Source organism: Salvia miltiorrhiza, chromosome 3 (genome assembly GCF_028751815.1).
Source record: "Salvia miltiorrhiza cultivar Shanhuang (shh) chromosome 3, IMPLAD_Smil_shh, whole genome shotgun sequence".
NCBI lineage: Eukaryota > Viridiplantae > Streptophyta > Magnoliopsida > Lamiales > Lamiaceae > Salvia > Salvia miltiorrhiza.
Window position 1 is genome coordinate 5,410,756 of NC_080389.1, and position 16,116 is coordinate 5,426,871.

General features: G+C 34.3%; 1 protein-coding gene across 2 annotated transcripts; it reads left to right on the plus strand.

The window, feature by feature from the left end:
• The first annotated feature begins 11,388 nt into the window (after positions 1–11,388).
• LOC131017173 (probable disease resistance protein At1g58602) lies at positions 11,389–15,872 on the plus strand. 2 transcript variants are annotated; one of them, XM_057945906.1, is made up of 4 exons: positions 11,389–11,954; positions 12,525–12,624; positions 12,986–13,752; positions 13,949–15,872. In XM_057945906.1, exons 3-4 carry the CDS (start codon positions 12,990–12,992, stop codon positions 15,682–15,684), a joined length of 2,499 nt encoding a protein of 832 aa, XP_057801889.1. In that variant the 5' UTR covers positions 11,389–11,954; positions 12,525–12,624; positions 12,986–12,989; the 3' UTR covers positions 15,685–15,872. The 2 variants fall into 2 exon arrangements, with proteins under 2 accessions (XP_057801889.1, XP_057801888.1); XM_057945905.1 differs by lacking the exon at positions 11,389–11,954 and having other exon boundaries at positions 12,126–12,624.
• The last annotated feature ends 244 nt before the right edge of the window (positions 15,873–16,116 follow it).

The following is a 16,116-nucleotide window of genomic DNA, read 5'->3' on the forward strand; positions in this document are numbered from 1 at the left end:
TGTGCAAAAGCAATCATACTAAAAACAATTAAGAGGGTGTTTGACTGAGCTTATAAGCTCTTTTAAAGTGTTTAACAAAATAAGCTCGAGCTTATATAAGCTTTTCAAAAATAAGTTATTCTACCTCAATTTATTTTCTCATTATCTTATAAGCAACACTCATTTTATAAAAATAACTCAATTATGATTTTTTATTTTACCATATACTCATTTCGTCCACAAAAAATAGTCGTAGTAAAGGACGGCACAGATTTTAAAAAAAATTGTTATTGTATTGTGAGTAGAGAAAAGATCCCACTTAAAATGTACTCCCTCCGTCCCACGAATCTTGACACGTTTTTCTTTTTGGGCTGTCCCAAGAATCTTGACACATTTCCAAATAAGGTAATAATTATTACATTCTATCTTCTACTTTATCACTTTTATACTTTATTAACTACATATTTAAAACACTAATCTACAACTCCTTAATTCACATGCCGAAACCAAACGTGTCAAGATTCGTGGGACGGAGAAAGTATGTTTATAATAAGTACTCCCTCCGTCCCACTCCAATAGCCTCGCTTTCCTTTTTGGGACGTCCCACTCCAATAGGCCCAATCTAAAATGGGAAATAATTAGGGCTTTAATAAAAATTAATAGTTACTTAATTAAAGGAGATATACCCCCTTAATGAACCCTAATCTACTCATTCAAGAAATTTTCATCCCAGATTTTTTCCCTCTCTCTCTCCGGGAAACCTTCTCCTTCCCCCTTCCCCCTTGCCCTTTCCGTCAATTTCCCCTTCCCTTTCGCCATTTTCGTCACCGCCGCCCCCTCCCCCTTCTCTCTCTCAACGACGAGCGGCGCCGCTGACTCTCCAGAGCTCCGGCCACACAGATCCGCCGCCGCCTCAAGACTACAGCCCCTGTTGTGCGTCGCCGCCGCCTCTCCTTCGTCGGTGGACGGTTCGAAGCCCCTCTCTATCTCGACGGGAAACCTTCCCCTTCCCCTTTCCGTCAATTTCCCTTCGCCATTTCCGTCATCGCCGCCCCCTCCCCCTTCTCTCTCTCTCAACGACGAGCGGCCTCTCCAGAGCTCCGGCCACACAGATCCGTCGCCGCCTCAAGACTACAACCCCTGTTGTGCCGCCGCCACCTCTCCTTCGTCGGTGGACGATTCGGAGCCCCCACCGCCTCCGTTCTCCGTCCCCGCCGCCGCTTATAAGCTCTTGATTTAGGGTTCTTCATTTGCAGATCTTGATTTAGGGTTTTCATTCTCAGTTCTGAAAGTTAAAGAAGAATGAAATAAGGGAATTTTTCTTCTTGATTTTTGGAATTTTATTTTCTCTATCAGATTCTTACTCTTCGGTGGACGCTTCGAAGCCCCTCTCTATCTCGACGGGAAACCTTCCCCTTCCCCTTCCCCTTTCCGTCAATTCCCCTTCGCCATTTCCGTCATCGCCGCCCCCTCCCCTTCTCTCTCTCTCAACGACGAGCGGTGCCGCTGACTCTCCAGAGATCTGGCCACACAGATCCGCCGCCGCCTCAAGACTACAACCCCTGCTGTGCCGCCGCCGCCTCTTCTTCGTCGGTGGACGGTTTGAAGCCCCCACTGCCGCCATTCTCCGTCTCCGCCGCCGCCTGTAAGCTCTTGATTTTGGGTTCTTCATTTGCGGATCTTGATTTAGGGTTTTCATTCTCAGTTCTGAAAGTTGAAGAATAATGAAATAAGGGAATTTTTCTTCTGGATTTTTGAAATTTTATTTTCTGTATCAGATTCTTACTCTTCGATTTTTGCAGTAGCTATAGTTTCTCATGAATTTTTGTTGCTGAATTTTTGCATTGAGTTTCATAATTTGCTGAATTATTTTTCCATTATGAAACGGTAAGATGATGAGATTTTTGATGCATTGAATATGCTATGTTGGGTGATGCTCTGTTGAATTCATTGTGTTTGATTCCTCCAATTAATTCTGAATCAGCCGCCCATTTTGTCAAGCAAATGCAATATTAATTCCTTCATTTATTTCAACTTCTTTTTGAAGAAGTTCCAGAATTTCCCCAAATTAATTCGTGCAATAAGTTCCAATGTAAATTTAATTTAGTTAAATTAAATGAAAAATGAGATAATGAAGCAAATATGATTAAGGAAAAATAAGGGAACACTTAAAACCTTAATTATTGGTGGACCACACCATTTACCTACCAAAAACTAAGTTTTTTAATCTCTGTGCCGAAAAGAAGTGGGCCTATTGGCCTGGGACGGAAGGAGTAGTATTTATAATGATAATTAATTGTATTGCAAGTGGAGAATGGGGTCCACCATGCGATAGATAGTTTCCAAAAATAGAAAGGGACTAATTTTTGTGGACATGCCAAAATGGCAAAAAAATGACTATTTTTTGTGGATGAAGAGAGTATCATTCTAATTTCATCTCTCTTCTATTTTCTCTTTTTAACAAAGATTTCATTCTCTAACTAAAAATTCTCTCTCTAGCTTATAAACTTAATTATCCAAACACTTTAACAACTTATAAGCTCTTAATAAACTACATCGTATAAATTCTAAGAGTTTATAAGCTCCTAAGTAATCTTTCCACATGTGTAAAAGAAATATTAAAATGTTTTGGCTCTAGCATCGATATTGGATCAACTATTTGGCTCTCTTAAACTTGTTTTTTACAATCTTATATCAACACCTTGTTTCTTGTGACCGTGGAAACGTGATGAAATTGCAATAACAGAAAGGTTCCAACTTTCTAAGCCACCAAATCTTTTTATATTTTCCATTGTAACAGAAGACTTTTGGAATCCTGTATCTAAAAACGAAAGCAAAAGCTAAGGAAAAGAGAGGATGAATTCGGAAAGTAGTTCAAGACGAGTAATAAGAAGATTCAAAAAAAGGTATTATTCTTTTTCTTTAATTCAAAAAATTTAATTTCTTAAATTCAAAAAATTTAATTTTTGAAATCTTTCGCTTCAGGAAATTTTGATAAACTCAAAATCATTTGGATGCCTGAAAAAATTGATATTCGTGTTAGATTTGTGTTTTTTTTTTTTTAATAAAATTCTAGTCTTGTGTCTTAATATCAGGGTCGGCCCTGAGGGCGGGCGGGCATGGGCGACGGCCCAGGGCCCCAAAAAATTGAGGGCCCAATTTTTTAATATATCTCATTAATTATAGGCTTTATGTATACTAAAAAATATTAGATAACATAATTTATTGTCAAAAATTCAAAGTTCAATTTAAAATCAATTTCAAATTAATTTGATGATAATTTTGTAACATAATTTTGAGGGCCCAAAATTTTAAATATATTTCATTAATTATAGACTTTATATATACTAAAAAAAATATTAGGCAATATAACTTATTGTCAAATTTATATTGTATTAAAACTTCAAAGTTCAAATCGAAATATAAAATTATGCTGACAATGCCAGTTACTGACTTACTGTTCTAAATTGAGCTTCTTAAATTTAAAATTGTTGAAAACGTATTTGAGATCGTCAATGTCCCTAGAGAGATTGAATGATTTGACAATATCTATATACATATATAAAAGCTCAATCACTTTCAAAAATAGTAAGTTAGTTTTCCTATCCAAAATCAACTTACTATTTTTAAAAATAATTTTTTCTTTCTATTTTTTTTATCAATCTACTCTAGATAATAATAATAATAATAATAATAATAATAATAATAATAATAATAATAATAATAATAATAATAATAATAATAATAATAATAATAATAAAAACGTACTAAAAATTTAATAATTGTAAATCATATTAGAAATTCTATTTTTAAGTTATATAAAATAGAAATTTGTATATATAAATCACCTTACTATTTTTAAGTTATATGTAAATCACCTTAATAAATGTAAATCATATTAGAAATTTGTATATAAAATTATTTATCTACAAATTTATATTTTAAGCTAAAGAGTTCTAAAATGAAAAAAATATAAGTTTAATCTTAGTAACTGCATTAAATTGTTATAATAAAAAATTTAAATATAAAAATAATACTATATAGTAAAAATATAAAAAAATAGAATAAAATAAACAAATTTTAAAATGTTATGATTCTTGATCATGACAAATTTTAAATTTCATTTTTGCTAGGTTGTATTTGTTAATTTTATCAAAATACAAATTTTAAAATTAAACTATATATTCATTAAATAATATATATATATATATATATATATATATATGCTATTAGTACTTTGTATATTTCAGTAGAAATTTTGTATAAGTTATTTTAATATAATGTGTATACACCATATCATCTTTAATTTTGTCATGTATGAACGAAATTAAAATTCAGGGCAAATTTCAGAATGAGCTAAAGTTTATGTATTTATATTGTAATTTTATATAGTTGAAAAAAATAGCAAAATTAACTAATAGTTTGTGAATTTATAGTCAATTAACGCCTCAAAAAAATATATATTATGAAATGCAAATAAGTAAAAAGTAATTAAAAGTTCCAAAAATCCTTTCAAAATTAATAGAAAATTTGAAAGAAAAATATCTAGATATTTGGGTGGAAATTTTTTAAATAGATAATAATAATCGTTAGTTAAAAAGGTTTTGTCAAGATCTTGATCATTCATTTTATATCCTCCAATTATAAGATGGTTTTATCTTCATTTTAATGCTATTATCTTTATTAGAGCTATTTTATATAATAATATAAGTAACTTATAGAATTTTATTTTCTAAATATAATATTCTAAAAAATATAATTTTTTTTACCGTGCATCGCACGGGAGTAATATAATTTTTTTTACCGTGTATAGAAAAAGAGATAAGAGATTTTAGATAACATGCAACTAAAAATGCTAGATGAAGTCATTTTTTATAAGTAATGAAAATTTTTATTTTTCAATATATTGAGGGCCCATTTTTATGATTTCACCCAGGGTCTCATTTTTCTCAGGACCGGCCCTGCTTAATATCTGTCAATTCAATTATTCTTTCGCAATATGAAGAATAATATGCTACAACAAATTTTCACGTTCAACTTTTCAAAGTTTTCAATGAAGGTGTGATGAAGAAAAAAGCCTTGAAAATATAAATGAATAATATCACGTTTGATTGAAACACGCACAATCTGATGAGACTTTACAAATTTTATTTCTTTTTTGTTTGTTTCTCATGGGTGTAGAACATTTCCTTTTCTTATTTTTGCTTTTACGTATAAAAGATCCGGTCATCGTTGTCGTTATAGAATCTAAAAATAATGTAAATTTTTTTATTTGTGATTCTTGTTCTGAAGGGAAATAGACAACCCTTTTAAAACAAAACGTAGCCATACATATTATTCTCCAAGATACATATTTTAGCTGGAGTTTCAATGCTCGACACGAAGATATCCTAGTAATAACAATACAAATACTTAATTATATATCTTATCAATTATAAAAAGTAAATATCCCAAAATTTAAATTTAAATTTTAGAATTTAATTATTTTTAGATCAGACTGACATAAAAAGAAAAAAAGAAGAAGATACGATCCAAAAAATATTGGGTCGGATTGGGCCGACCATTCCCTAAGCGTTTTTAAAATAAATTTACTTTTCTCGTAATGGAAAAAAAATTAGAAGAAACATAATTTACTAAATTTTTATTTTCTCCTAGGCTTATTATCTTGTGAATTTGGGCTGTCTCTTTCACTATTTGTCGAAGGGTAATTCTATTCATAGCCCCCGTTTTACTCAGTATATGTATAGCCTCTATTTTAAAATAATAATAATAAATAAATAAAAATGTACTATTTAACCCTATAGCTCATAGCCCCCAATATTATTTACATTTAGCAATTCTGGAGCAGAGATTGATGATAGAGTTGTATTTCGTCGCAATTCTATCTGTCTCTCTTGCTTTCCTCCCATTCATTATATTCCTACGTTCTAATTCTACATTCTAGTCCAGAATTTATCTGTAAACAGGAAAATTAGCAGGAAACCGTGAAAAACACTTGATTAGTAGGCCATTAGCAATGTCAAAACATACATTTTAGATGTTATTTTCCTGTCAATTGTTTATCAAGAATCGCAAGAAATTAATTTTGGAAAAGAAATAGAGAGAGATTGCAATCAATCCAAATCTACCAATAATCTGAGGATACACAACTCTCTACAAATACATAATACACGAACTCCAAAAAAAAGAAAAAGCTAAAATTTTAAGCATCCAAATGATTTCCTTCTTTTTCCCCCAAAAAAGAAATGATAAAAAAATTGAAATCTGCAACAGAGTTTCCAAATGATTTCCTTCTTTTTCCCCAAATTAAAAAAACAAATGACGATAAAAATTGAAATCTGCAACAGAGTTTTGCGTATGGAAAAATAAAAATAATACTATTTGGGGGTTATGAATTATGGGATAAATATTTAATTTGGAGGCTATGGACTATAGGGTTAAATAGTAAATTTATAATTATTTATTATTATTATTTTAAAGTGGAGGCTATACTGAGTAAAACGGGGGCTGTGAATAGAATTACCCTAAAAAAAATTGAGTTGGAATTAAATTAACTAACAAAAGTTTTCATCAAATATGATAAAGATTAAAAAAAATAAACTTTTGAAAATAATAATAAATAAAAATATGGCTCAAATAAATTATACTCCCTCTGTCCCATTAAAAGTGGCTTAAATTACTATTTTTAACCACTTTACGCATTCTTGTTATTTTACGTGCAATAAAATAATCTGCCACTTTTAATAGGACGGAGGGAGAATAATGTTATATTTAGATAATTTAAATAGAACTTACACGCATGAAAATCTAGCAGAGCTAATTTTTGAAGTCACATAAATATAGAACATATGAATATAACACATGCAAATGTAACTTTTCTTTTTAAACTTAAATTTAACTTATCATGCAAGGAAAGCTTGAGCAAGGTTTAGCAAGACAACCCCTTTATAATGGAGACATCGTGAACGTTTTTGAAGCATCTCTACTATATGTTTTTTAGTTCTTGATTTCATATTGTAATCTCACACATTTCATAGAAGTGTCAATGTGTCAAGAAGCTTTCCTAGATGATCGATAATTTTTGTTTTGTATAAACTATTCTTTTACTTTGTTAATGAATTAGTGCCCTGTGTTTACACCTAGATTGTAAGTTAAGGACTTGCTTTCAATTGTTTACCGCGGTTGAAATTTTGAGAAGGTATAGGGATGTCGTAAAAGAAAGTTTATTGTGTAAGTTCATTTATATTTTAGCTTTAATTAGTGGATCATTTGCTCTGAGTGAAGCACCTAAATGTAGGTATGGTATCATCGAACTAAATAAACAATTTCTCATGAGTAGTACAGTTCTTTATAGAATTAGTACTTTACTTGAAACTAGTACCATTACTTGTATTACTTGTTGGGTATCTTCGCCTAGCCAGGGTTCACCGCTTGGTTCCCGAACCTCCTATCTCCCCCACTCGTGCTCAAGCACTTGATCTTCCTCTGCTCTGAAGTGTTGACTCCTCTGCTCTGGAGCTTCGACTTCTCTGCTCTGGAGCTTCGATCCCTCTGCTCTGGAGCTTCGATCCCTCTGCTCTGAAGCTTCGACTTCGCTGCTCTGGAGCTTCGATCCCTCTGCTCTGAAGTGGCGCGGCTTCTCTGCTCTGCCGAGAAACGGCTTCTCTGCTCTGGAGTCTCGGCTCCTCTGCTCGGCCACCTCGGTGACTTCGCTGCTTCTTCTTCACTTCTCTGCAACACACAAAGACAGGCAGCAAGTAAAAGAGAAACAAGGGAAAGTCAGAAGAAAGAAAAAAGGAAAGTCAGAGAAGGGGAAAAGGTGTCCTCGGGACACAGGGGCTCAGATTTTCCCCTTGAACTCGGCAACCCTTCCGGCAGCTGAATGATCAAGACCAGGGATGGACGACGGAGCAGCTTCTCAGATCTCAACAGAACCGCCAACAGCAGGAGCCAAGTTCAGAACTCCGGCGGCTCAGATCCACTCAGGTAAACACCAAACAGGGCTCCGATGGACAGGAAAGCCCGGTGATACCACCACCCACGCAGGGAATCCCGTATTATCAAGGAATCAACCACAAAGGAATAGCAGAGCCTTTCTGTCCTTAATAATGCGTTATCCCAACATGAGAGAGCATCAGTGATTTAAGGAGGGTTGCAGCAACGGTAGGGTGAGACGCCATTGAAGGCGCTGGAGAAACCAAGGTAAAAGGGGCGGTGGAAGATGGAGGAATCGAGGAGTCAGAGAGAGAGGAGAGGATTAGGGTTAGTGGAGCGGCGCTGAGTGAAGTGAGAGAGAGAGAGATAGGCGGGAGGGGTATATCCGAAAAGGGGAGTGGGCTAGGGTTTGGGAATGGGCTGGGATAAGTGGGTGGGCTCGGTTCTGGGCCCTGAAGTTGGCCCAGACCCAAAAAGAAAAAGAAAGGAAGAAGGGAATGAGAAATGGGCCAACCTCACATTACTATTATCTACTGCCAGTATTTATTTTATGAATAGGAGACAATTTCAAATTAAATTGAATATTAAAAATTAACTAGGTTGTCGTGCACTACAGTCAAATTTTTGAAGTCAATGGACATGTTAGGTTGACTAATACCAATTGCCTGCATCTGCACATTATCAATAGCAATTAAAGCTCTCAACGTTTCATGAACTATTAGGAGTTTAAAATATTTTTAGGCCATTGTCTAAATGTGATTGGTAAAATTAAGTCATTTTTTTTATCACTAACATAATTGGACCATTTATAAATTTCAGCATACTTGGGTCATATTTGAGCCTAATTATTTGACATCGTGAACCACATGTAAACCTATTTTAAGTGCAAAATAGCTTGATTGGGCCCAATATGGCCCTTTACCGTAAGCCCAAAAAAAAGTTGACCTATTTATATAAACTATCCTAAAACAATTAATGGCCAAATTTTTATTTTTTATTTAAAGAGAAATATGGCGAAAGAAGCAACTATTATTTCAATTTAATTATAGCTCACATTTTAGTTTGATGAATATGGTGGAAAGAATCTTGTGACTTTATTATTTCACATCTAACCACCCAACTAGACAGGGGTGAACCTAGAAATTACCTTGAAAAAGGCCTGAATTTGTTGTAATATATGAAACTTGAAGGTATTTGCACAAAGGTTTAATCGAGCTAATTCTTTTTGGATAATTCGTACAATTTTTTTTTTGTGCTCGAGTGCAACTTTAATGGACTGAGGATTATGGGCTAGTCACTTATTATAATACTTCCTTCGTCTCACTGTATCTCTGAGACTCTTTTTATTTTGGGCGTCCCACTGTAAGTGAGACTCTTTCCTTTTTAGGTAAAAGTTTTTCCCTTTAAACACTTTTTCACTTTTTCACCTACACATAAAATACACATTCTTAATTCTGGTGCCAAAAAAAAAGTATCACTTACAGCGGGACGGAGGGAGTAAACAGTAATTCTATTTCCAATATTCAACAACATATACATTGAAAGCATAGAAAGAGCCACATCTACTTGTTTTCTAAAAAATTATGCATATCATCTTTTATGAAAATAAACTAATTTTAATTAATAGTTCACAATCTTATTTGAACTAGATAATTGTCTCAAACTTAGAATTTTAAATTAATTAAGATGAGGAAAACGGACAAAAAATATAATACAAATTTAACAAATTAATAGCAGATTGCTGCAAAATGTTAAGCAGTTGTTAGCATGGATGGATGTTATGGTTTTTTTTTTCTTCCAAGATACGATATTCTATCACTAGTCAAGAGCTAAGACTAGGGCTGTCAAACCTTGCGAGCCGGGCCGGCCCAATCCAGCGGGCCTCGAACAATGAAGCCCAGCCCGGCCCTATACGGACCGCCGGGCGGGCCGGGCCAAAACGGGCCAAAAATTAATATATATATATATATATATATATATATAGTTCCAAAAATTAATAAATTAAATCAAATTTTAAAAAAAAATGAAGACAAATTCGATGAAATAAAAAGGGCCTTAAACAATCTACATCTAAATTACGTAATTGACTAAAATTAAATGTAAACAAATATGACTAAAATTAAATGTAAACAAATATGACTAAAATTAAATGTAAACAATATGAATACAAGTAAAAAATAAAAACTAATTGCAAAAACTGAAAACGATTTATTCACAAATGAATTAATACAGTAATCAAATCAATTGGAATCAAATAACAACCACCAAAAATAATAAAAAATAAATAAATCTTTCAAGTAAAAATAATTTAATATTGATTGTTGATTGCTAATTTAAATCATAAGTTAGACTTTGACTCGTCATTGTCGTCAATTGAAGAAATGAACTTAGATTGGGTTGGATCCATTGAGATTTGGGAGGAGATATAAATTTTTGGAATTTTCACCTACTATACTGACGGGCCGATTTGGGCCCGAAAGCCCGGCGGGCTTTTTGGCCCGCGGGCCGCGTGACCCGGCGGGCCGCATGGGCCGTGCCAGGGAGGCCCGGATTTTTTTGGGCCTTGAAAATCCTAGCCCAGCCCGGCCAAAACTACGGGCGGGCCGGGCCATTCTCGGCCCATTTTGACACCCCTAGCTAAGACAATGAATCTTCAAGTCCAACTTCATACTTTGAAGAAAGGAGATTTGGCGATCCATCATCTTATGATCAAATGTCGATCAATATCCGATTAATTGATCAATATTGATCAACCTCTATCTAGGGATGGCAACGGGCCGGATTTGGACCGGGTCTGGCCAATACCAAATCCAAATCCGTTTTCATATATCAGATCCAGATCCAGATCCGCGAATCTGAAAATTTTGGATCCAGATCCATCAGATCCGCGGGTCCACGGGTTCAGATCCATGGATCTACTATTTTTAAATTAAATTAAAAAAATTTCACAAAATCAACAACATCTAATTTCCATCATGAAAAATATAACACAAAATACTTTATCTAATTACTTTTAGTTTTTATTCTTTTGAATATAATTTATTTATTATTTTTAATTTAGTTAATATTATTAGTAAACTAAATATAAAATATAAAAAATATATATAAAATAAAACGGATCCACGGGTCGGATCTGGGCCAGATCCAGATCTAAAATTTCAAGATCCAGATCCAGATCCATTTTCAAAACTGAGATCCAGATCCAGATCCGTCGGGTCCAAAACATTGAGATCCAGATCCGTCCAAGATCCAGTGCCATCCCTACCTCTACCTCAATATGAGTTTATTAATTAAGTTTGTTCTTGGTGGTCTTGGACCCGACTATGAATCTATTTTGCGTTCATATAAATATACTATGGATTGTTAAATTTTAATCAAAGAATAATTATTAAACGCAGAATGCATGCGAGGTGAAAGTGGAATTTGAACTTAAATAATCATTCAACAGCCTTAACTATATATATTAACTACTAGTATTTAACTACTCCCTCCGTCCCACGAATCTTGACACGTTTTCATTTTTGGGCCGTCCCACGAATCTTGACACGTTTCTATTTTGGGTAATAATTATTACCTTCTCTCTCTTACTTTATCACCTTTATTCCATTCTCTCTCCTATTTTATTATTTTTATACTTTATTAATTATACACTTAAAACACTAATCTACAACTCCTTAATTCTCGTGTCGAAACCAAACGTATCAAGATTCGTGGGACGGAGGGAGGGAGTATCTTTCAAACTTGTTTTTTATCCCTACAAATATTACGTGTGAAACAATAAGTCAACACTTCAGCTGGCTCGAGATAAACTGGTGATATTATTATTTTATTAGTAGTTGTTAAATATGCACATTATTTGGCTTCTTCAACTGGACATTCATTATAATTAATCACAACTTTCTAACACCTTGAATCCCTTATTCTACTCAAACGAGATTCACTATTCAGAGCCCTAAATCTAATCACAGTAAACACCGCCGGATTCTGCCGCCCCGTTGCTCGCTCGGCGCCACCACGTCCTTCTGTCGCCAGCAGCCAAGGTATGTTATCAAAACTCTGGTTTACTGAATCCAATACTTGTCTTCTTTTTCTTGTCGAATACAAATTTACAATACTTGCTGCTTTTTGAACAGTTCAGTTTGTGTTTGAGCATTTGAAATTCTTTTTTTTTTTTTCGATTAGTCGAATACCGAACCGCCTTAACAAGTTCGATATCTGGTTCGATTAATATATCAGTTGAAACTTAAAGCTCAAATATATTGATATATTAATATATCAGTTGAAATTCATCCTTGAAAAGTGAAAATAAGGAAGGAAAAATGTTTTTGTGTTAAATGTTGGAAAGGAAATGAGACATTTTAAAGCATAAATTTTTGTTATCCATCATTTTCCATGGATAAATTTATCCATCAAAGTGAACGCAGCCTAATAAAAATAATAATATCAAGTGGGTGCATGTGTTTGTGTCCCCTTTTTGCCTTCTATTAGAATTGTCTAACCTATATTTGTTGAAAATTAAGTATTTTACTGTTTCTATTTAAACTACCCAATAAAATATATAACTTGTTGAATTTGACCACAACTGTAACTGTGGCTTTGTGAATTTGTAGTTTATGATCCCTCCCAACTCTGTTTTGGCTTGTTCAAAGATATCAAACTCTACCGTTATCGAGACGAGCAAAGATATATAAGAAGAGAATTTGCAAAAAGGTAATTTTCTTTCACCTCAGATTTGAATAATATGAAAACTAGCATGATTATACAGAGATTTTATATCAGAATGTTAGATGTTTGCGCTTCATAAATTTTTTATTAAGCCAATAATTATACGGTCATTTAGGAGCGAAAGATTGTAGTATAAAGTGCGTGAGGCCATATTTATTGTAGTGATCAATTTTGAAGAGTTCAAACTCATTTAGTGTTGTAATTGGAGTGGGATTCTTGTATGTTCATTTATGAGGAGTCAGATTTTTTAAATCATTCGCTTGACTAAATTATATTCAATCCAAAATCATTTTTCTTATACCACTAACAATTTATCGATTTGTTGGAATTTGTTATTTCCAAGCAGAAACATGTCCGTGGCCCTCCTCTTATCTTTGATACAGAGGCTGGACATTAGTTATTATCGAGAGAATGAAACAAATAGGGAAATGGAAAGGGTAATTAAAGAGATGAGAGAGATTCTGGATATTGTGAGGGATAAGAAATTGGAAGAGGGAAGAAGCCTCAATTTTTTTGTATCTGACCTTATCGACATGGTTGACCATGCCATCGACCTTTCCCTACGAATCCAAGACTACTATATATATAGGAGATATGGGTCCATCCATAGTTGGATCGGAGAGATCAAAAAGCGCATGCTGAAACTGGGAGATGATGAGTCCAACATGACATCATCAGAAAATGTTGACGACAACTATGTGGTGGGCTTGGAGGAAGATGTGGAAATGCTGCTTCGCAGAAGCATTATTGGTGGGGAAGATGACAAAAGATACGTGGAGACTGTTGTTATCAAAGGGATGTGTGGTATTGGAAAGACAACTCTTGCGAGAGAGATATACAACCATCCAACCGTCGTTGCGCGATTCAAGCGTCGTCGTCTTTGGGTATCTAACTCTACTGACCTCACTATTAAAGAGCTACTTATCAAACTAATACAACAGGTAGAAGACCCTCAGAATCTCCATACATCTTCGTTATTGGAGAATATGGACAACCGAAGCCTCCGAGATATGCTCACCCAACACCTGCAAGGAACACCATATTTTATAGTTCTCGACGACATGCCCAAACAAATGCACTTGAAGTCTTTCTTGAAAGCTCTTCCACGAGAAAGTATGTATGCTCATCTTTCTGCTTATGATTTTAACATATATTTTAAGTTTTTGTGATTAAAGTTAAAATAAATTCCAAAGATTATTAGTGTCCAATAGTTTTCTTTAAAAAAATATATATGACTGAATCAAGAAATCTAACAATTTAATTTCTAGACTGAATAACCTTCCTTTTTGTATTGTTCCTATGTAAGCAGACAATGGAAACAGATTGCTCCTCACGAGTCACATAACTCATAGGGACATATATGTACGTGATGAAGATGTTCATCGGATGAAACCTTTGGATTCTAAGCAGAGTTGGCAATTGTTTCTAAAAACAATAAACCATGGCAATAAATTGACGTGTGACCACAAATTCCCAATGAAGTTGGAGCATATGGGAAAACAAATGTTGAGAAAATGTGGCGGTCTGCCATTAGCTATAAAAGAGGTGGGAAAGCAATTAGCGGAAAAGAAAGTCTCAGGGGAGAGCGAATGGGAACAACTTCTTGAATCAGTTGATTTTGGTTCAACATTGAAGTTATTGGAACCATATTATCAGAAATTGGATCCCGATGTCCAATCTTGTTTCATGTCTATGTCTTTCTTTAAAGAAAATACAACTTTGAGGGCAGAAAAGTTGACACAGATTTGGGTTGCAGGAGGAGTAGTGGATGCAGCACATCAATGTAAATTATATTTAGATGGTTTAATTAATGAATCTGTTATTGATGTTAAGGGAAAGAGCAAGAAGTATTGCATGAATGTTGTGCTACACATGCTATCCGTCCAAAAAGCAGAGGAGAAACTAGGCCTTGAGATCCTAAGGAACAATGGAAATAATCAGCCCTCTGAGAGTCCTCGTCATCATCGTGTTATCATTTGTAGCAGAGACAAGTTCAACTACTCCACAGATCAAGATAAACATCTTGTTTCTCTCTTCTTCCATGGAGGTGGCTACTTGGACGCTAATCCGTCTTATTGGAAGATCTTTGAACAACGACTGAGGATACTGGACTTGGAAGATTTTGGGTTGAAGATTTTACCGGAAACTATCGGCACATTGATGGAATTAAGATACTTAGGGTTGAGAAATAATTACATTAAAGAGTTGCCACAGTCGTTGGGGTGCTTGAAAAACCTCGAGGTTCTTGATATAGCTCAAAACTTTATGGTGGAGGTGCCAGATATTATATGGGAATTGTGTAGCCTTCGCCACCTCTACATGTCTGATGTGACTTGTCTGAAGCCTTTAAAGATTGATGCGCTACGGGATCTACAGACCTTAACTTATGTCTCAGTTGATAATTGGACATATGAGCTCTCGGGTTTAAAAGAGTTGATGTGGCTTAAGAAATTGGGCATAGAAGAATTGGATGGAAATTCAAATGTAACCAAGCTTTTTGTGTCATTGGCTGTGTTGGAGGGTCTTAAACACCTAATCTTAAGAGGGTATCGTTTTAGAAGCATGCCTTGTTTGGATGAGCTTGCTATTCTACATAGGCTCGAAACACTCAAATTGGATGGACTCCTCACCAGGTTATCAAATAATCTCCCTCGATTTATTGAATCATTGACGTTGGTTAATAGCTGTCTTGATGAAGACCCAATGCCACTACTAGAGAAGCTACCAAAGCTAAAACACCTCAAATTGCGGAATGCATTCACTGGTCATCAAATGGTAATCTTGCACGACGGCTTCCCTCGTCTCGAAGTCCTGAGCATGGAAGAGTTATGGAATCTGAGAAATGTACAATGTGGAAAAGGTGCAATGCATTGGCTCAAGAAATTAGAAATCCATGATTGTCCATATTTGGATACCTTCCCAGAAGCGATTTTGTCGACTTATCATATGAAGGAGATAAAGATGGTGACAACCAAAAGGATTGCAACAAAGATGAGGAATTCAGACTTAATCTCCAAAATAAAGGTCGTGAATATCAATCCATGAGCTCGCGCAGTTGTCTACATTTCTTCCTTTTTTTTTGTTTGGTAGTTGTGTGTTTGAAATATTGATAGTGGAGAAAGGGTCTGATATTGAGAGTATTGTTTAAATAGATTGTGGGTAAATATTGTAAGTTACAAGGATAAAATTGTGAAAGTTATGTGTGAGGCAGTGTTCATTTATCATATTCTGCACATCTTGCGTGTAAATTAAAACACAAAAATATGCGATAGGAGGTTAATGCTCAAGACCTGATGTCATGGGTTCGAGTCCTCCGTCGCGCGGTCTTTGAATTTTTTTATTTACTTATGTAATTTATCAAAAAAAAAATCACAAAAATATGATGTGTTGTAAGATGAGGACATCCGTAATGAAATATAAAATATTAATTTAATATTAAATAAATAATAATTAGAATTAACTAATTTTTATTAGTTA

Excerpts from the sequence above, each read along its gene's own strand:
- LOC131017173 (XM_057945906.1), top strand. The coding sequence starts at position 12,990 with ATGTCCGTGGCCCTCCTCTTATCTTTGATACAGAGGCTGGACATTAGT. Across the intron at positions 13,753-13,948 it reads GAAAGCTCTTCCACGAGAAA|ACAATGGAAACAGATTGCTC; the intron begins GTATGTATGCTC and ends CTATGTAAGCAG.